The 20,822-nt window shown below is 52.6% G+C and overlaps 1 protein-coding gene across 6 annotated transcripts in view; it reads left to right on the forward strand.

Moving 5' to 3' along the window:
• The window catches only part of ILF3 (interleukin enhancer binding factor 3), a 30,872-nt gene extending 10,050 nt beyond the window's left edge, over nucleotides 1–20,822 (forward strand). The window contains exons 2-20 of one of the 6 annotated variants that reach the window (XM_025863118.2): nucleotides 1,707–1,804; nucleotides 2,180–2,409; nucleotides 2,567–2,744; nucleotides 4,781–4,928; nucleotides 6,365–6,456; nucleotides 6,845–6,940; nucleotides 7,618–7,729; nucleotides 8,150–8,247; nucleotides 8,815–8,926; nucleotides 9,035–9,145; nucleotides 9,433–9,632; nucleotides 10,032–10,199; nucleotides 10,650–10,787; nucleotides 10,871–11,047; nucleotides 11,145–11,298; nucleotides 11,440–11,493; nucleotides 14,883–15,248; nucleotides 16,148–16,276; nucleotides 16,871–20,822. In XM_025863118.2, coding sequence (XP_025718903.1) covers nucleotides 1,802–1,804; nucleotides 2,180–2,409; nucleotides 2,567–2,744; nucleotides 4,781–4,928; nucleotides 6,365–6,456; nucleotides 6,845–6,940; nucleotides 7,618–7,729; nucleotides 8,150–8,247; nucleotides 8,815–8,926; nucleotides 9,035–9,145; nucleotides 9,433–9,632; nucleotides 10,032–10,199; nucleotides 10,650–10,787; nucleotides 10,871–11,047; nucleotides 11,145–11,298; nucleotides 11,440–11,493; nucleotides 14,883–15,248; nucleotides 16,148–16,276; nucleotides 16,871–17,007 — 2,703 coding nt within the window. In that variant the 5' untranslated portion in view covers nucleotides 1,707–1,801 and the 3' untranslated portion in view covers nucleotides 17,008–20,822. Of the gene's footprint in view, nucleotides 1–1,706; nucleotides 1,805–2,179; nucleotides 2,410–2,566; nucleotides 2,745–4,780; nucleotides 4,929–6,364; nucleotides 6,457–6,844; nucleotides 6,941–7,617; nucleotides 7,730–8,149; nucleotides 8,248–8,814; nucleotides 8,927–9,034; nucleotides 9,146–9,432; nucleotides 9,633–10,031; nucleotides 10,200–10,649; nucleotides 10,788–10,870; nucleotides 11,048–11,144; nucleotides 11,299–11,439; nucleotides 11,494–11,940; nucleotides 13,322–14,882; nucleotides 15,249–16,147; nucleotides 16,277–16,870 lie in introns of those variants that run through there. The other 5 variants (XM_025863119.2, XM_073887733.1, XM_073887734.1 and 2 more) reach the window with 5 other exon arrangements.

Genomic DNA, 20,822 nt, shown 5'->3' on the forward strand with positions numbered 1-20,822 from the left:
ATCTGAGCATTGCTTAAATTTTTAGATGACCTGCTGTGGCTGCACTTTAGTTAAGAGTATGTAAGTCTGTTCTGCAATTAAAGTAAAAACTGGATTGGCAGTTTTCAGACATCACAAGTGAATCCCAACATACCCGTCTCCCATCTTCAACAGCTATAAGCACTTTGCCATCCTGTTTTATCTTTGCCCCCATCTCCACTACCTGACTCGCTGGAGTGTTTTAGAACAAACACCACGCATGTACTTTCAACCGTAAATTTATCTTAAATACATACCTAACAGGTAAAGCATTCTTTTTGAATACATTCTTGATATCCTGTGTTCCTAACTGAATGAATGGGAGCTTCTTCATAGAGGATGCACGTTGTCACTCATTGCTTAGCTCCCAGGGCAACCTGGCAAATGGAGATCTTGTTGGTAGAAGTTGGTGCCATTATGAAGAGTCCATGGGGTTTGTGCTGCATGTTTTCTGTAAGTTGACTTGTTTAATTTTCACTCCTCTTGGCAAGGGGGGGGCGCGCATCCATGTCACAGGTGTAGAAGGAAGCTGCAAGGAAACTTAAGGGCCACATGGCTAGTGGCTGGGCAGGCAGGGTTTCAAGCCCAGGTGTGTGCGGAAGCTCCCACTTGGTGGTGACGGAGTGGTTCATCAAGGGCACGTGAATAGCTGAGCCCAGAGATTGGCCTCCACTCTTCTCCCCACCCCACCAGGCATAGTCTTGACCCCCGCTTGTGTGTAGCTCTGCAGGAATATCACCTCTCATTCCACCTTTCAGTTTTATAGTTCTACTTTGAAACTTACAAATCTGCAATTAGATTGTTAGGTAGTCCTGAAGCATTGTGGGAAATTCTTGTTTTGGCCCGTCATATCCAAGTTTGTTCTTGAAGCGTGTACCTTCCCAGGGGGGGCCTGTTGCCCTGGCTGGTAACTGACCAAGATCAAAGGGGCTGTGTGGTTGGATGGGATGGGTGGATTCATCTGTTGTGTATTACTGTGATGGATTTTTTTGTTGTTGTTTACTCATTTGGAAGATTTCAGTGTGGACCAGACTGTTCGCACAGAGTGGGAATTGAGTAGGTTGTAGTCAGCATGTTATTTAGAGCCCAAGATGGTAATTAACAGCTGTGCTTGTCCTGAAGACTTCTGTTGCGCACTTGAGGTTCTCGGCCTCTCCAAAATGGAACCCACAGGTGTGGCCACGTGGTGCCGTGGTTACATCCACCTGATGTTTCAGAAGGTTCTTGCCTTCTGGTTTATAGAAGCTCCTGTCTCATGCTTTCCTTCCATTTTTTTTATTACCCTCAAAGACCAGAGTTCCTTCCGTCTCTTTTCCTTGTCCAAACACCAAGAGTTTGCTGAACATTTGTATTGTTACGTTTTATTGAAGGCTCATTTTTAATTTTTTTTATATTTGTAAAAACTGGCATACTTTGCATTAAAAAAAGATGAAGAAGATGAAGTAGAAAGAGTGGGAAGTTAGAGTTGGCTTCTGAAACCAACTGTTTTCATTTTTAGGGGATTTTGTAATTTGTTGTTTTTACCTCAGCTTAGCAGTGGTTACTTGGAAATAAAGATGTGCCCTGCTGTGTTACCAGGGCCCCTTCATGTGGCTGTACCACTGTCTTTTGTCCTAGTCAGTATCTGGCTGCTAAAATTCATCCATCTATGAAATACTTGAAACTAAAAAGGTTTTCTGATCTTATAGATAGTTGAAGTATTGATAACACCAAGGAAATCTGTCACAATTTGAAAAGATAAGCAAACATTTGATTTCCAGACACTACAGCAAAAGAAGTAAAAATGGTAAGTTTTTTTTAATCATACTTCTTTCTTTATTCGTATTCAGAGATGTAGCATTTCCCCAAGGCATTTGATTCTCATGTTTTTTCATTAGACTTCTTGAATTATAAAATACTACTACATGATGTTTAAGAGTTCACACGTATATACATACAGACACATATAAAGTTGAGTGTGTCCCTTTTCTCTCAACTGCCTCGAGAATGAACAGCTGTTCCCTCTGGTTGTCCTGCTTCTCAGATCTTCAGTAGTGGTTGTGTAGGGGGCCTACTTTGACACAAATGATAAGGCATAATTCTGAGTGCGGCAGCTTGAAAGATGAGTGGAGGGTTGCTTGATGTCTCTGCAAGGTTTTTAACTGAGTGTTCACATTTCCAGCGTCCAATGCGAATTTTTGTGAATGACGATCGCCACGTGATGGCAAAGCATTCTTCTGTTTATCCAACCCAAGAGGAACTGGAGGCCGTCCAGAACATGGTGTCCCACACCGAGAGGGCTCTCAAAGCCGTGTCTGACTGGATAGACGAACAGGAGAAAGGCAGTGGCGAGCACGCGGAGTCCGAGAATGTGGATGTGCCCCCAGAGGATGAGACCAAAGAAGGGGCTGGGTACGTTTGAGGTTTGGGAGGGTGGGGATCCTTCCTAGAGAGTCTGGCCAGCATGGGAGTGAGCATCTCCTTTTCTAAGAAACTCCAGCCTTTCCAGGGCCTCTGGGTTCTGGTTGCACGGAATCCCTCACTGAGCATACTTTGGTGTGTCCCTCAGGGAGCAGAAGACGGAGCACATGACCAGAACCCTGCGGGGTGTGATGCGTGTTGGCCTCGTGGCAAAGGGCCTGCTGCTCAAGGGGGACTTGGATTTAGAGCTGGTGCTGCTATGTAAGGAGAAGCCCACGACCGCCCTCCTGGACAAGGTGGCTGACAACCTCGCCATCCAGCTCGCTGTGAGTGTGACTGCCTCCACTGGGTGGGGTCAGGTCATGCTTGTTGAGGATGGCGGGACAGAGGAAGAGAGGCCCATTTGTGCTGTGCACTAGGAGGCACGCTACAAACCCCCCCTCGCACGTGCTTGTGCATGCCTTACCCATAGGTGATGGGCAGGATGCCACAGAGCTGCTAAGGTCCTGGGACGGTGCCTGATTGAGCGAGATGGGCCCAAACACTGTCAGCCAGGAAAGACTCGGTGCCTACCATGTGGTGGGCTGCACTGTTCGGGGCTGCACCGAGCTAGAGCTCTAAATCCACACTCAGTGGGGTGGATGGGCGGGTATGTGGATGGTTGGATAGAAGGTGCAATGATGAACTCTTCCTCCCTGATCCAAAACTGGACATAAGAACTTTTTATAAAACCAGCTTATTTGTTTCATTACGAAAGTGTTGCGTAATTAATAGTCTCTGACATTTCTTGAGAATTGACTACACCAGACCCTAGGCCAGGTGTGCTGTTTATATGTGTATCATTTTCTTCTCATAACGACCCTTGGAGATAGGATTTTATTGTCTGAGTATTTTAGGAGATGTGACTAGGGCGCAAGGAGCTGAGTGGTGATCCCAGGATCCCTGGTTGTAAGTCCTGGGGTTTTAGGACCTCCATGCGTCCCCACCGTATGCTGCCTCCTTGGGACACATTCACCCTCAACTTAGCAACAGGAGTAGCAGAAGAATAAAGTAACAAAACAAAACTAAGAAATCGCATTCCTTAGGGAAAGGTGCTGTTCATTTTCCTATGTAAGCATGGATTTTTTTTTTTTTTCCCCACATGTAACATAATTTGGGATTTAGGGTAGAAGTCAGAATTGAAATGTGGAGCTAATGCAGTTCAGTAGATACTTCTGGAGAGGTATATTTCAGGTGAATGAAGCCTTAAACTTTTCTGTTTTGGTGGTAATTTTATGTTAATTTTAATCCATGTCTATCAAAAGTATATTCGTTGATGAAAATTACGTTGCTGTAAATGTTTTTAAAGGGAAAGACATCTTTTGTAGAAAGTCTTTAAAGAAAGATACAAATAAAGCGTGTTTTTATTGATTCAGATTAGTGGTTTTTGACTGGGGCGATTTTGCCCCCCACAGAGGACATTTGGCGAGTTGGAGACAGTTTTGGTTGTCGGGGGTGGGGGGGAGTGGGGCGCTGCTGATCTCCGCTCGGTGGGGGCCGGAGATGGTTGCTCAGTGTCCCGCAGGGCGGACGCTGGCCCTGCAGTCCAGAAGGTCCCTAGTCCTTAGGTGGAGAACAACCCCAGCTTAGATCTTTCAGTGTGCATTTGTCCTCCCCTCAATGTGATACTTCCTTTATGTTTTCCCTAACAAAACCCTTAAGAGTTTGAATTTTCCTCATTAAGGCACATATAAACTGATACACAGGAGAAGGCAGAAGCCAGGTGAACATCCTTTTATAGACACGTGCGTTTGCAACAAGCACATGCTTTTCTGTGTGTGCGTCATGTGATACAAATTACCTTACTACACTGTTTCTTTCCACATTGATGGCTGCTCACCTGAGTATGAAACACCAGTGGTGGATTCTGCTCTGCTGGGGGTTGTATTTGCACCGTGGTGTCTCTGTAAGCCTCCTGCAGCCTGGTGGCTTAGGTCTTGTCAAGAAGTCCATTTTAAACATTAGGAACCAGCATCTGAATGAGATGAAGTGACTTGCCCAGAGTTACCCAACTACCAGGCGACAGAATGAGGATTCACACCCTTGTCTCCTTCTCCCAGCCCCTGAAGTGTTACCCATCGCATTGTAAAGCTCCCCATGAAAAATGACTTCTCTGTGCAGTTAGAGACCTCCACTCTGGAGTACCCAGAAAATGGCCAAAGACCTGGTAGGCAGAAGGGAGGTCCTGATCCCCTAGATGCAGGAGCTGCTGTCCTGTCACCCTGCAAGAAGCTGACGTGTGCTGTGGTAACCAGCACGACAGAGCTTTTGATTGCCTGCCTTGAGGAGGAAGTGTGTTTGAAAGTTGCGTTCTCTTTTGTAGGCGGTCACAGAAGACAAGTACGAAATACTCCAGTCTGTTGACGATGCTGCGATTGTGATAAAAAACACAAAAGAGCCTCCATTGTCCCTGACCATCCACCTGACATCCCCCGTTGTCAGAGAAGAAATGGAGAAAGTATTAGCCGGAGGTAGGGAGGCTGAGAAAGGCCAGCAGGACTGTGGAAACTTGGTGTTCCCTCGCCAGGCAAATGTGCTATTCAGTTTTAGACTGCTTTGGTAAAAGGCTGTCGGTGTAGTTTTGACCACCTGTAGACTCTCAGATCACATCTCCCGTTCAGTTTCAGTACTTGGGAGTTTGACAAAACGGTTGCACTAAAAGTGAGTAGCACTTTTCATAGAGGATTGCACCATTTTTTGTTTATCTGAATCCTTGAGTGTTCTCATCAGTGTTAAACTTGGTTTTTCTGTTGAGCGTTCTCTGGCCTTGGAAAAGTGTGTCCCTGGTGATTTTATGGTTTTTAAATTCTGGAAGGCAACCAGATGGTTTCTGCATGAACATCACGTTGGAGTCGTGCACACAGCTTGTGTTGCAGCAGAACCGAGGGCTGCTTCGCGTGCCCTCTTCCAGGGGCCGCTTCTATCAGCTGCCGTGATTGAAACGCAAGGAGCCGGTACAGAGTTTTGGATAAAGTTGTAAACGGTTGTGTGATTTGCAAACGAAAACCTCAGAGGCTCATAACACTTTTCGTGATTCAAAGGCCGCCAAGGGCCCCTCCTGTGTCTCTTCTGCGCGGATGGTTTTTATCGGCGCTCTCACACCGCAGAGCAGAGGTGACGCGGAGCGGAGGTGACGGTCGCAGGCCTTATCCAAACCCCTGACACCCGGGTGGCGGCAGTGACAGCTCTCCAGTTCTGCTGCAGCAGAGGCTCACACCTTGCGCCCTTGTTGCTATTCTTTGATTACCTTTGGTTCTGATACCTGATTCCAATTATCGATTTAGGGACTCTGGACCTTTGACCAACAGGACTCTCTCTGTCAAGGGCTGGGGCTAGGGCAGTCCCGCCTGGTGGGCGGAGGTGGTCCCCTTTGCCGCAGATGCCTCAGGGGATGGCCGTTGTGGGAAGCAGAGAGGGAGTTCATTTCCACTCCCCCCCCCACCTATTTTGGTGCTTTTGTTTTTGTTTTTTGGGGGGTTTTGTTTTGTTTTTATTTTTATTGGTTTTCTTTTTTTTTTTTCTTTTTGTTTTTTTGGGGTTTTTTGCTATTGAAATTTTTAGCATAGCTAATTTATCGGGAGATCATGGGGAGGAAGCAAGGTAATTGTCTATTAGAAGATAGGATCCACCTATCTGTCCCCTTCCCCCCCATGGGATGATTCCTTTTAGAGTAACTTCCCACTTTTGTTTTTGTTTTTGTTTTTTTTGGAGGGGCCTCCAATTTTTACGATCTCCTCAGGGCAGAGTTAAATGCACTCTAGCTTCTCCTTCCCTGGTCTAGGGTGGAGATGACTTTGAGATTCTGGGAGCCTCAGCTGCCCTTTAGGAAGCTGCCACATCCCCTTTCCACCTGACAGAAACCCCTTGGTCAAACTGTACCTTGTCTTCTTATTCCATCCATGAATAGAAACGCTATCAGTCAACGATCCCCCGGACGTTCTGGACAGGCAGAAATGCCTTGCTGCCTTGGCGTCCCTCCGACACGCCAAGTGGTTCCAGGTTTGCATTTTGTTCTTCTATTTGTCTTTTGGTAGAGAATTCCTAAGTTTTAACTTGGCTAACTTTCACCATAAAGTTTCGGTAACATTGAAGATCGCCGTGCCAAACTTAGCACCTGCAGGCGTGCAGTTGCTAACGGAGCACGCATAGACAAATTTGACGTCCCCAAAGGAGGCTTGTGACTGAGTAGGTGGGCTGCTGCTGCTTTGTGCCAAGAGTAACCTGTTCTCATCCACATGGTGAAACTGCTGCTGACCACACACTTGATGGTCTTGAACGTTCACCATTTACCCTTGACAAAGTAGCACCCTGAGACTTGTGTTTTTCATGTTTGCCTTGTGTTTAAGGGAGGTTCCTTGGTATAAAGAGCCTGTGCTTTGTTCTCTAGGCCAGAGCCAACGGGCTGAAGTCGTGTGTCATTGTCATCCGGGTCCTGAGGGACCTGTGTACCCGCGTGCCCACCTGGGGTCCCCTCAGAGGATGGGTAAGGCACCTTGTAGCTATGGCCACTTGAGGGTCAGGTGTGCAGAGATGTTCTCCTATATCCCAGGAATATGTTACGATAACTGGGCTGGAGTGGCGCTCTGGGGTGTGGCCAGTGCATCCCCGTACTAGCCATTTATTGAGCAACTACTTTGTGCCACACCCTGGGTGGGGGATGAGAATTAGAACAGGACGGCCATCCCCATTCTGCCTCCCTGGCCATGGTGGACACAAGCTCAGCCTAGGGAGGGGGCTGGCCAGGTAGCACGTTTACTGTGACACTGTTCTCCACGAAGAAGAATTTTTGTAGCTGCTCTTGGACACAGGGGTCAGCAAAGTGGGGCCCATAGGCCAAATCTGGCCAGCTGCCTGTCTACGCCCCGTAGTTATATGGTCTTTATATTTTTAAGTGGCTACATAATAAATATAAGTATCTAGGTAACCGCTTCAGCTTGGTCTCTTGGCTCACATAGTCTGACAGATTTAATGTTTGTCCCTTTAAGGAAAAGTCACCAAGCCGGGCTGTAGTTGTCCTGATTCGGTTTAGCCTCAACTTGTGAACTTGGAGGGCTTTGACACCCCTCCCCCCGCCAAAAACACACACACATAGTGACAGCTCCTCAGTGTCGGCTGACCACCTCCTAGACGCTGGAGCTAACTGTCCCTCTTGCCTTTCAGCCCCTTGAGCTTCTCTGTGAGAAGTCCATCGGCACGGCCAACAGACCAATGGGTGCCGGCGAGGCCCTGCGGAGAGTGCTGGAGTGCCTGGCGTCGGGGATCGTGATGCCAGGTTGGGGCCTTGTGCTTTGCAAGTTGCAGGGAAAGGACAGGGTTTGAGGCCCTGAGGCCACTTCCTGGCGGGTCCCCCGAGTGGGTTAGGGCAGCAGCAGCCCCTTGTCCCCCTAGGGCTGAAGCATGTGACTACCCTCTTGCACCATCATATCCAGCCCTGTGCCGGCTCCGCAGCTGTGACTCAGGGCGGATCCGGGGCAGTGGTGACCCACTCCCACGCGAGCTCCTTGCTCTGAGACACGTGGATGATTTATCTCATGGGCTGGACGCCGAGTGGGTCACCGAGCTCAGCGTGTTTTCCAGAGCTGGGTGTGGATGGGGCGTGGGGGGTAATGCACCTGGTTCCCTCAGGCAGCACAACTCTTCCAAGATGCTAAAAGATAATCCTCTGCATATCTTCCTTGTTTCCTGCCTTCAGATGGTTCTGGCATTTATGACCCTTGTGAAAAAGAAGCCACTGATGCTATTGGGCATCTAGACAGACAGCAACGGGAAGATATCACACAGAGTGCGCAGGTATAGTCACCGCCATTGCCACCGTGAGCCCTTACCCAGTCTGTAATCACTGGCTTCCAGTTCCGTTACTGGGTATTCTCAGGGTAGCCGCTGGACTCATAGGCTCAGGTTGGGGACCGAAGGCGAAGGGATTGTGCCTGATACAGGGCGCCCCAATCTGGGCTGCTTCTTTCCCTTGGCGCCACGCGTGGTTGTCGCCTGTTCCCTCAGCCTGCTCGAGTGCTATTTTTGGACACCGAGTGCAGTGGGGAGATGTATTTGCAGTGTGCACTGCTCCAGGGTCCTTCCCTTGCAGGCCCACCACGTGGCTCCGTGTGGCAACCAGTCCCCAGGTTGGGGTCTCCTGTATTCCTCTCAAGGGGGGTGGTCACAGGCTGGCCTTCCCCCACAGCAAGGTTGGGCCCTGGCAGTCGGGCCCTCCCCTGGCTGTTGGGGGACCCCTTGCTGTTGTAGGGGAGACTGTTAGCAACTCCCTCAGCTCCCACCCCTTCCAGAAGGCATTAGTGAGCGCACACTCCCTGGCGGGGAGCACAGGGCGGCTGAGTCAGGTCCTCTTTCCTCCTCCAGCATGCCCTGCGACTTGCTGCGTTTGGCCAGCTCCATAAAGTTCTGGGTATGGACCCTCTGCCTTCTAAGATGCCCAAGAAACCAAAGAATGAAAACCCAGTGGACTACACAGGTAAGCACGCCACGGGGGCCCAGCCCCAGGCTGGTGGTGTCAACGTGGACTGCTGGCAGGAGCACAGGAGGGATTCTCAGCCTTTTCTCTTGTGCTCTCTTCCTTCAGTTCAAATCCCCCCCAGCACCACCTATGCCATTACGCCCATGAAACGCCCGATGGAAGAAGATGGGGAGGAAAAGTCTCCTAGCAAAAAGAAGAAGAAGATTCAGAAGAAAGGTACTAGCATTTGTTTCTAGTCCTTAAGTGTGTTTTTCTTCTGGCTCAGTTAAGAGTCATCCCAAAGTGGTGAGATGCTTGCTTTTGCCTTAATTTTCTCAGACAGGATATTGCAGCCTGTTGTTAAATGATTGTTGTGGGGGTCTGGAACACAAGTTGGGGTGGCTATGCTGGGAGCAGCGTGGGTGAGGCCTTGGCCAGCGTGGGCTCCCAGGCCACGCAGCAGGAGGTCATCCGGGGAGTGCTGACTGACAGTCCAGAACAGTGTCGGGGTTCTCTCTCTGTAGAGGAGAAGGCAGAGCCCCCTCAAGCTATGAACGCCCTCATGAGACTCAACCAGCTGAAGCCAGGCCTGCAGTATAAGCTGGTTTCCCAGACCGGCCCGGTGCACGCCCCCATCTTTACCATGTCAGTGGAGGTGGACGGCAGCTCATTCGAGGCTTCCGGACCGTCCAAGAAGACGGCCAAGCTGCACGTGGCCGTGAAGGTAAACATGGGCAGGGTCGGGCACCCTGTGCTTGTTCTTTGCACAGCAAAGCGCTTCTGCATCTTGGGCTCCTATGGAGCTGTCCGAGGCTATTGAAACCCTCAGTGAGGACAACTCAAGGCTTAGGGAGGGTGTGTGAACACTGAGATGAGATTTTTAAGTGTCTGCCAAGTCACACATGGAAGAATGGCTTCGTCGTTGTGGTTGACAGGCAGAGTCCCCAAATGTAGCTGGGCAGCAGGGTTTCGGGGGATGGGGGAGACAGCCTCCAGTTGCTGGCTGCCACCCTAGGAGCCTCTGATTTAGGATCCTGGGGAATGGGCGGAGATCTTCGTCGATGACCCTGGTGCTAAGTCCCCGCCCCCTAACTGGGGAGCCTTGTGGGTGTCCCTCCTGCAGGTGTTACAGGACATGGGCCTGCCTACCGGCGCAGAAGGCAGAGATTCCAGCAAGGGGGAGGATTCCGCTGAGGAAACGGAAGCAAAGCCGGCTGTGGTGGCCCCTCCGCCTGTGGTGGAAGCTTCCTCGACCCCCAGTGCTGCCTTCCCCTCAGATCCCACCGCCGAGGTGAGCACATGGTGGGGGCTGGCGTGACCAGCGGGATGCCGCAGGCAGCTCCGTGTCCTATGAGCATGGTTACTGGTTCTTGTTATTCATGCCCCCCCGCCAAAAGAGTAGCTTCCAGTCTAGGAAGCTCCCCTGCACGGGGAGCTGGGTGTGAGCCTTTGAGCCACCACCAAGAGGGCCCTGCTGATGCTGACCCAGCACCCAGGGCTGCAGTGGGATGGCCCTCGGTCAAAGACAGGCCATGCCCCAGAGATGGGGTGCGGGTGGAGGCAGTCCTGTTGCTGGGAGGTCCTCAGATGACTTCCAGAGGCTGGGAGGCGAGGGTGGTGCGGGACAGCAGGGAAGATGGAGTGGAGGGGCCTCTCTCATGTTTGGGGGGCAGCTGCCCTCCTCCACGTGCCGGAAAACCCTTAGCTGAGTTTTTTGGTTTTCTTTTCTGTTTTCCCTGAGAACGTAAAACAGCAGGGGCCGATCCTGACCAAGCATGGCAAGAACCCTGTTATGGAACTTAACGAAAAGAGGCGTGGCCTCAAGTATGAGCTCATCTCCGAGACCGGGGGCAGCCATGACAAGCGCTTCGTCATGGAGGTGAGCAGCCAGCTCCCCAGGAGAGCACTCCTGCCCCAGGGGGAGGCGCCGGGCCACCCTGACCATGCATCTGTCCTTCCTAGGTCGAGGTGGACGGACAGAAGTTTCAGGGTGCTGGCTCAAACAAAAAGGTGGCAAAAGCATATGCCGCTCTTGCCGCACTAGAAAAACTGTTCCCTGATGCCCCTCTCGCCCTGGAAGCCAACAAGAAGAAGAGAGCCCCCGTCCCCGTCAGAGGTGGACCGAAATTTGCTGCTAAGGTAAGCAGTTGGCCCGGCCGTCTCTGGCCTTAGCGCGAGTTCTCCTGTGGTTGGAGTGCGAGGTGAACGCCCCTCGTCTCTGTTCTGTCCCCTGCAGCCACATAACCCTGGGTTTGGCATGGGAGGCCCCATGCACAATGAAGTGCCCCCACCCCCGAACCTTCGAGGGCGGGGAAGAGGAGGAAACATCCGAGGTCGAGGTCGAGGGAGAGGATTTGGTGGCGCCAACCATGGAGGCTACATGAATGCTGGTGAGGACCCTTGCCTTGTGTTGTCCCCGTGGACCCTGCTTGCTCCCTGGAGTGTGCGGGGCCCCTGGGGTCAGGCCAGGACGGCGGGAGAGCAGGGGCAGGCTCACCTCCCAGCCCTGTAACCCTGTGTGTTCCTTCCAGGTGCGGGCTACGGCAGCTATGGGTATGGAGGCAGCTCGGCGACAGCAGGCTACAGTAAGTGTGTGTTTCTCTTTGTCTGAGGGTGGGGAGAAGCTACAGTCTAGCTGCCACGCCTGAGTCAGAACAGGGCGGCCCACCAGCAGCAGCCTCCCTGAGATTTAGGAGTGGCACGCACCTCTTCTCAGGGATTAGGGCAGACGATCCTCCAGCCCCGTCCTGCAAAGTGTAATTTGTTCTTTAAATGTTAACACACATATTTGTGTGACTTGAAATTTTCTTAAGAGTCAGAATTTTAAATTTCTCTGCTTTAAGCCATGCGAAGCACCAATCCTGTGATGATGCTTTTCCTGACAGTGCACAGCTCTTGTCTTGAGAAGGAGCCTTCATTGGGGGGTTACAGGAGCAGAGAAATCTAAAACATGAATTTCAAATGTGGCGCTCTGTGCCATTTTTCAAAAGAATTCTAATTTTTTTTCTCTGCTCTGTCTCCCCCTTTTGTAGGTGACTTTTTCACAGACTGCTACGGCTATCATGATTTTGGGTCTTCCTAGAGCATCTAAAAGTATTGCACACAAAATCAACTTTTTACTCCAATTTTCTCGAACTCCAAAACCCAAAGTGTCCGTGCTGTGCCCCTGTGCTTCACTGGGTTTCTCAACCGTGGCTTGTCACCGCAGCTTGTCTGAAACTCTTAGCCTGCAGAATTTAAGACAATGGCAGTTTTTATCGTGATTTGCCTTTGAACTTGGTCATATTGAAGTTCACAATAAGTGGAAAACAATTTTCAGAGAATGCATTTTTGTGCAGAATTGCACAGAATTCTAGAGCCAGCGCTGGTCAGCATCAAGGCAAAAGCCCACCTTTGCTTTTTATGGAAAGCATTACTTTATTTAAGAGACAGATAATGATGCATTTTAATCTACCTTTGTCTTAATTTACAGCAGGTTTTGTATGAATTTTTAACCTTTTAACAAATTCCCACATCTGGTTGATGCCTTTGACAGTAATGAAAATGATTTTATCACATCTGAATCCAGAGCAACTGGCTTTTTTTTTTTCTTCTTCTTTTTTTTTTAAATAAGCTTGTAAAACGTTGGGAACATTGGGAATTGTACATTGTGCTAAGTTAACCTCTCCCGCCTTTTGTAAATGCTCTGGTGGGTTTTGTTTGTGGGTGTGGTATTTTGTGGCTGGTTTAGTTAGAGGTGAACTCTCAAAGGTATCAAAACTGTGCTTCCATTATTAGTGCAGGAAACAGACAGGCTTTAAGGGAGAGAGAACGTGGAATTTTGCAAGTCCTAATCACAGCTGCAAATGCATGGGATTCTAGAGTTTGTTTTAATGGGGCTTTAAAATAAGCAGAAAGACTTAATACGCAGCCCAATTCTTCCAGTGAGGACCCAGTGCTGCTGGGTATGCAGCCATGATGGATTCCAGAAGGTCTGGAACCTTCTGCCCTCTCACCTTTGGGTGCAGGCTGGAGTTTCTGACTTCTACCTGTGCGCAGAGGCACACAGAGGCAATAGCGTTCTTCACTGAGACCCCCGTTTCCCAGTGGCAGTCCCTTTTGGAAAGAGCACGGTTGGGCTCTGGTCAGCAGTTCTTTGCAGCAAAGCCTGCCTTTGCATTGACTTGCAAGATTTTGCGTTTTTTCGGGCAAAAAGTGGTCAAAATGGTTACTATATAATTTGTTCCCAGAGGTTTGAAACATTCAGTGAAACTTTTTAAAACTTTGCATGATGTATTTTTTTTTTTTAGAAAGTTATTGTTTGAGAATAATGTCTTTTTATACCAGGAAATAGTTATCCTGAAATGACGTTGAAAACTTCTCCTTCCCTTTATTTTTTTTTAATCAATACATGTTAAAGTAACAAGTCCTCAATACTTGGCGTCTTCATTCATTCCTGTGCTTGAGGAGGGGCGCTGAGGTGCTCAGTTTAGGCCGTGGGGCAGCTGAGGTGGCGGGGTTCTGAGAGGGGGTCTGAAGAGGACCTCCTATCCTCCAGCCTCCTTGCCAGGCCTTCGCATGTTTGCTCTCTCGCATTGTGGACCATGCCCTTTTCCTTGGTGTTTTGGCTTTGTGATGGGGGCGGGTGGAGGGATGGAGGAGGCCACCTGAAGAAAATAAACTGATGTCACAGATCAGTTTTATCCAAATCCTTGTTCCAGCAACCCAAGACCTAGCAGTATGGGGTGCACATCTCCAGCGGGTGGGAGGCATGGGATGACTCCCAAATTAACTCTACTCAAAAGACGGGGGAACCCTCGGTGCTCGATATGGGAAGGAAGTGGGCTGTGTGGGAGTGTCCCCTCCCCCTTCCACCCACCCTGGGCACAGCGGGGTAGCTCCAGGCCGTCTGTAGACAGGCAGCACCAACCGGCGAAGGCGTGCCCACAGGCCCACCTACCTGCTCCGCCAGCCAGGAGCCCCACTGCCCCCGTGTGAGCGCTGGGGATTGTCTGCTGGGCTTGGGAGCCACCCACACGGCCTGGCCTCCCCTTCCTCCCACCTCACCTTCGCTGACCCATCCCCCATCGGCCCACCTGAGTGTCTGGTGGGGGCAGGGTGTGGACATACCTGTCTTGTGGGATGGGATCTACACGGAGGACCAGAGGAGGGTCTTAACTGACATTCTCAGCTTCGGGGTCTGAGAATGTGGTGGTCTCCCTGCACGCTTGTCGATCCACGCTCGGTCCGCCTGCCCCTGGCAGCTGTGCTGGGAACAAAGAGGGGCCCTCTGGGGGGCCATCTGCGGCTGTAACTGGAGGCCTGGCCTGGATGTTTGGATCCCAACTTTTTAGCCAGCCTCCCCATGAGAATCACTTCTTAAGTCCTACGTTTGCACCAGTCACACCAGGGAGACGCCCCCAGGTCATTTGACTAACTCTCCATTTACTCCTCCAAGAGCCACATCAGACCAGTTGTTCGTCCAGGAGTAACACCAGTTTCCAGGGCCTTGTTAAAGAGCATCCCTTGGGGTCCCCCAGGCCTATGACTGCAGAGCCTCGTCCCAGCACAGCAGGGGGGAGGTGGGGGTGGCCGGCTGCTTTTCTGGGGCTTTGCTTTCCCTGTCACCGTCGGGGACATCTGGGTAACAGCTAGTCATGAATGTCATCTTGCGCTCGGAGCTCATCTCATTGTAATGTTGACATCCGCTGCAAAAGCTGCTGTTGGCGCACTGTCCTGCCGCTGCTTGGCAAAGATCCATTGTTGTCATCAGCTGATGGGGGAGTGGCGCTGAAGGCTGGACCAGCCCAGACCAGGCTGCTTTAAGGATTGGAGCCACTGCTCCTCGCTCTCCTGCCTCTGGCCCTCTGCCCTGGCCCCCGGGCAGCGGGGCTTGTGGGTCAGCCTTCAGGACCCACAGCTGCGACCTTCCCTGTCTTTGCCCTCCCCCGTCTCCCCCCCCATCCTCCGCCTGACCCGCTGCCTTCCTGTTTAGGTCAGTTCTACAGCAACGGAGGGCATTCTGGGAATGCCGGTGGTGGCGGCGGCGGGGGCGGTGGTGGCTCCTCCGGCTACAGCTCCTACTACCAAGGCGACAACTACAACTCACCGGTGCCCCCGAAACACGCCGGAAAGAAGCAGCCGCACGGGGGCCAGCAGAAGCCGTCCTACGGCTCGGGCTACCAGTCCCACCAAGGCCAGCAGCAGTCGTACAGCCAGGGCCAGTACAGCAACTACGGCCCCCCGCAGGGCAAGCAGAAGGGCTATAACCATGGACAAGGCAACTACTCCTCCTACTCAAACTCCTACAGCTCCCCCGGGGGCGGGGGCGGATCAGACTACAGCTACGAGAGCAAATTCAGTGAGTTGGCTTCCAGGGCCCCGAGGCCTGGCCGGGGTCCGGGCCAGCGGCGCACCCCGTGGAGTGTCGGAAGTCAGCCTCTGCCCTGGCCTCTTGCTCAGGGACTGGAAGGAAGCCGGGTGATGCTGGCTGCCGGGCGGGCTTTAGGGAAATCGTGGAGGCAGAGTTGCCCTGGCCCAGATCCTTGCCGTTCCCTTCCTGTGGTGGTCTCCGAAGGCCGGTCTAGCGGAGGCCCCTGTGCCAAGGAAGCCTGTGGGTTGAGGCTAGGGCACAAGGGTGGAGTCTGTGAGTCGGGGCCAGCTGCTCTGCAGGGAGCTCTGGGGATGGGCCCTGGAGACAGCCTTGCCTCCAGTCCCCCCAAAAAGCCCGAGTCACTTCTCTGCTGCGCCTCTCCCTCCCCCTCATGCCCACACCCAGCAGGCTGCAGCTGAGCTGGTGGCCGAGCTAGGAAAGCGTAGGTGGGCGCTTGTTTTCTGTGATGGGACACTGGTCCACAGGCAGGCCAGGGATTTTAAAGAAGCCGTTCTCTCTGTGGGGGGCGGCCAGGGGACACTGGGTGCCTGGTGGCAGCTGGGTGGGAAGAGAGGAAGCTGCCGTGTGGTTCCTGAATTGCTGGGAAACTTGGGTTGGAGGAGTAGGTCGGAAGGCAGGATGCAACTGGGTGTCCGAGCTTGGTGAGTAGGCTGACCCAGGGCACAATGACCTTGCAGGGCTGCAGCCGGCCCCTGGCAGTCCTCAGGCAAATGAGTGCGTGCCAGATTAAAGCAGACGGGATAGGGAGATTTGTAAAGGCCCATGGTCTCAACCTGCCACTTCCAGGGCCATAGCACGAGGATCCCGGACCACCCCAGCTGTGTCTTTGCCAAGGCCCCTTAACCACGCTGTCTTCTCTCCCCCAGACTACAGTGGTAGTGGAGGCCGGAGCGGCGGGAACAGCTACGGCTCAGGCGGGTCGTCCTACAACCCAGGGTCACACGGGGGCTACGGCGGTGGCTCTGGGGGCGGCTCCTCATACCAAGGCAAACAAGGTGGGCCTGGATTGGCAGGTGGCACAGTATGGGGGGGTCCGGTGACGGGCATCGCCTGGCGTGGACAGGCGGGTAGCGTAGGCAGGGCTGCGGTGGCACCTGCCATCTGGCTTCCATGTGGGATGAGAACAGGAAGAGAGACACGGGCACATGGGCTGAGGCATACCTCCAGCTTCTCGGCTTTTCAGAAGCCAGACATCCAGATGATGCCTTGGTCTTAAAATGATGGCACCTGTATGGAAAATGCTCACAACACCGAGGCCCAGACAGCCTGCTGTGTGGTTTCTGGTTCAGGGGCTTCAGGCTCAGCCTTGTGCTCGGGCAGCCCCCAGAGACCGCTCCCGCTGTCTGTACAGGACAGATCCCCACCGCTTACAAACCAGGGTCCGGTGGTTCCACCTCACAGGGTATTGGTGACCACCAGCCCTAATGACCCAGGGAAGGCACTGAGCGAGAGGCCGTGCCCGTACTGCTCCCCTGCTGTGGTTTCACGAGCGGACACAGCGCGGCTCGGGTGCTGGCCGTGGTCCTGAGCTGTGATGGCAGGGCGAGCCCCGTGCTGCTCCCCTCTAACCCCACTCCTCTCTTCCCTAGGAGGCTACTCGTCACAATCAAACTACAACTCCCCGGGGTCCGGCCAGAATTACAGCGGCCCTCCCAGCTCCTACCAGTCCTCACAGGGCGGCTACGGCAGAAACGCAGATCACAGCATGAACTACCAGTATAGATAAAGCCCCCCCGAGGGGTGAAGATTTGTACCTTCTGCACTTACCCCTCGTTGTAAGATTCAGTTTTATGCATCACAGTTAACATGTCAGCTGGCCTCCAGGCCCCCTCCGCCCCAACCTGTCCACGTTGCTGTGTTGTGAGGTGCAGCTGGTCACTGCCGTGACCCGTCCTGTGACCCATATTTAGCCGTGTTTGGGACTTCCATGTCTTCAATGGTTTGTTAGTTGCCATCACAACTTTGTCCGAGTAGAGTTTTTTGAGTTCTTGCAGTTACGTATCCCTCTGTCTATTTACAATTGGTGTTAGTGTTAACTCAGTTTGTCTTTAAATAGCTACAGAAGGGATACATCATCTGTTAATGCTTTTGTGAAGTGAGTTAAACGAGCTTTCTGTATTTTAATGCTTTAGTGTTTCAGTTTTATAAGTGAAGATTTTATTTTAAAAACCAGTGGGAAAGAGTGGGTTTTTTTTGTATGTCTGGATCATTCAGGCAGTACATCTGAATTAAGCTGAATGTAGACAAATAAAGAAAAAGAAAACTCTGTGCCCGTCGTAGGCCTGGGTGTCTGACCCACCGGCAGTGTGATGGGCAGGTTCCTCCACTGTTCCCGGCACGGGAATGCAGGGAGGGGGTGGCAGGGCAGTCCCCTGTCACCAAAGGGTCCAGCTCCAGGCCTCTAGATGCCTTTACTCCAAGGTTGGCTGGGGCCAGCAAGCCGGTTACATTGGGACCTTGTATTCCTGATGGTCTGCAGAGTGGCTTACGAGAGGCCCAGGCTGGTGTCTGGGGATTTGCTCACACAGTTCCGCATGCTTGCTTTCCTGCTCCATGAGTTCTGGTGTTTTAAGTGCAGTTTCACGTCACCATGGAGTAAAATGTCCTAGGTTTGGTAGGTGTAACCTGACTTGAAAAAGGCCAGTTGAATCTGGCTAAAGCACCCCAAGATCTGGGAAACCCAGCCACAGAACCTTCCCATGTCGGGATGGCGTGGTTTTGTGTTTCCAGCAGCTGCAGCCTTCCTGGTGCCACCCCCGCCCACAGGCTCAGAGTGCCCAGTTGGTTGGGGTTCTTTGTCGTGGCCCAGCCCCGTTCTAGCAGGTTTCCCTGGAGCGGTGCTTCTCAGTCCCAGGCAGTTTTGCATTGTTTGGGGGACATTGGTCACCTAGTGGGCAGAGGCCAATGATTGCTACTGACTGTTCTGTGCTTAAGTGTCAGCTGTGTGAAGGTGAAGGAACCTGCCCTGAGAGCAGCGCTTTCCAGCTCTGGCCCTGCCCTGGCGGGGGGCGGGGGGGGGGGCGGAGTTGGGCACCCTGACGGCCTTTGCCTGGGCTTCAACTCTGTCTTGGAAGAGCCTCTTGGGTGAGGCCTGGGGCTGTGCCTCTGCAGAGACCCTTCTCCTCTTGCCGCCTCCCTACCGTCTCTCAGACCAGGCACCATTTGAGTTCTGAACCCTGCGAAGTCCCTTGGCCTCCTGTACTTGGTTAACCATAGCCTTTGGAAGAAAATCAAACTATTCTTGACTCAGAACTCTTCAGCTGAGGCACAAAATCCAGTGTGCCTTCACAGGATGAAGCTTTGCTTTGGAGAGGTGAAAGAAAGGTGTTCTGCACTAGACAAAAGAAAACCCTGGAAGAATTTTGCCTTCTGGAGCAGAGGAGGACTGAGGTGGCCCAACTCGGGGAGAGGGAGGGCTGGTATGCCCACCTGAGTGGTGGTCCACGGTGCGAGCCTTCAGGTCAGCCTGCCGCAAGCTGGGATCCCTTGAGTGTGTGTGTGCACACGCCAGTGGAGATGAGACAGACTTGAGGGATGGGTCCCAACCCAGAGTTTGATGAGATGTGACACGTCCATGACCCATCGTCTCTCCTAGACACTTCCAGGGGGCTGGGACAGAGAGCCCCTCGAGATCATTAGGACCTTGTGTTGAAATGAGAAGACATGGGCTGTGGATGGAGCCTGCAGCGCTCAGAAACCCACGGGAAGGAAAGCCCCACCCTGCCTGCCAAATACCTTCAAGCTGTGGGCCTGTGTTCTTGGCACGAGTCTCTCCTCACCACCAGTTTCCAAAGCGCTGACCACCACCACGTTGAAGTTTCTGAATGCAGGCCCTTCACAAGGGCAGGAATCTTGAAGAAGGCTGTGGAAAGAACTCCCAGGCATTCTTGAAGTGGAGGCCTCAGGGAGCTGTGACTTGGTGCCACGTTCCTCTTTTGAAAAAGGGTGGCTCCCTGGGTGGCTTGTCTCGGATAGATGCCTGTCTCAGTCCCTGGGCCTGGCCTGAGTGCTCCCCAAGCCAGGGCAAGTTTTGTTGACCTGAGAGACATTCATTGTCAAGAACAGAGCAGTATCGGAGTAGGATCTTTCCTTGTTTCTTCCAGCTTCTGGTGACTTAGGGCATTCCTTGGCTCATGACAGCTTCACTCCAGGCTCCGCCTCCTTCACGGGACCTCCCTGTGAGCCTCTGTGTCTCAGATCTCCTTTCTTACAAGGACACCAGTCATTGGATTTCAACTCCACCCTAATCCAGGGTGACGCATCCCGAGATCCTTCATATTCACGGGTATCGGCAGTTAGGACTTGGGTGTACTTTTTGGGGGAACACTATTCAGCCCACTAAAGAGTTGGGTGAAGGCTTTGTCCCATGCTGCTGGCACAGCCCTGGGAGGTTGTCAGCCACCACCAGGATCATCACGTGGTCAGCACGGCGGGGACCTGTCCCAAGGCGACAGCTTGTGAGCACACATCCTTTGGCACCCTAACTGCTTGGGGACCTCGGTGCTAATGGTACTGTGATGCAGCTGGTCAGCAATAGTATCGCAGCCTGCAGGACCTGCTGTCCCAGCAAGCTGGGTTCAAGAAGGTGTGGCTGACGCCGTGAACATGGAGAAGACCTGGGTGCTGGCATGTCATTCAGAGCTGACCAAGGTCTTTCCAGGCCTGTTGCCCTCCAAGCGCAGGAAGCCAGCCTGGAGGGGTTCTCACTGAGATGCTTCTCCAGGTCCTCCTTGGCCAGGGACACGGTGGGCAACAGAGATGCCTCAGGCCACATGCTGCCAGAGGAGGGTGTCCTGCGTCTTTCAGTCACCAGCAGAGATCACCAGGAGCATCAGCGGGAAGAGCCAATGGCCCACATGCTTACTCAGCAAGTTGATCAGGGTAGGGTGCTTACCTGGTGGTTAGACCATGAGGGTCAGTGACCCAGGAGTGGACACCACCCCAGAGGGCTCAGGATGCCTTTGGAGGGAGGAAGGGAGAAAGACCTCATGACTGAGGCAACAGCTGGCCCACACGAGTGGTGGGCCGAGATGAAGTCAGAGGGGCAAAGCCTTGCAGAGAATTCAGCTGATCCCATAGGGGAGGTGGGGGGTGGTTGAGACCTAGGGCCAAAGGGGGCCTCTGAGCAGTAATGGGACACACATTCAGGATTTCCTCCCTTCTACATTGAGCAGAATCACTAGGGTCCTGGTTGTCCCTGTGGGGGTGGGGCCCAGTCTGACCTGGAAGTCGACACCCAGTTGCTCCCACTCCGGCAGGGAAATGTGCACTGTCCCTCTGACCCCTGACCATTGTTGTGTAGTCAGCCAGGCCTGTCCCACCCCGAAGGACTGACCTGGTCCCCCAGGCCTGGCCTTTTGCAGCTGGGCTCGGCCTCAGGATGCAGTCTGCAGGTGTGAGCCCCACATGGTCTGTGCCCTTTGCAAGCCTATCCTGAGACTTCTGGACACAATTATGGGCCACACACCAGCAAGCCTTCTTGGCCTGGATGCTCATTCTAACCCATCCCAGAATAAACGGAAACTTCATGTGTTCATCGTT

The sequence above is a fragment of the Callorhinus ursinus genome, unplaced genomic scaffold (assembly GCF_003265705.2).
Source record: "Callorhinus ursinus isolate GAN/ISIS: 27379988/994484 unplaced genomic scaffold, GSC_fseal_2.0 scaffold82, whole genome shotgun sequence".
Taxonomy (NCBI): Eukaryota; Metazoa; Chordata; class Mammalia; order Carnivora; family Otariidae; genus Callorhinus; species Callorhinus ursinus.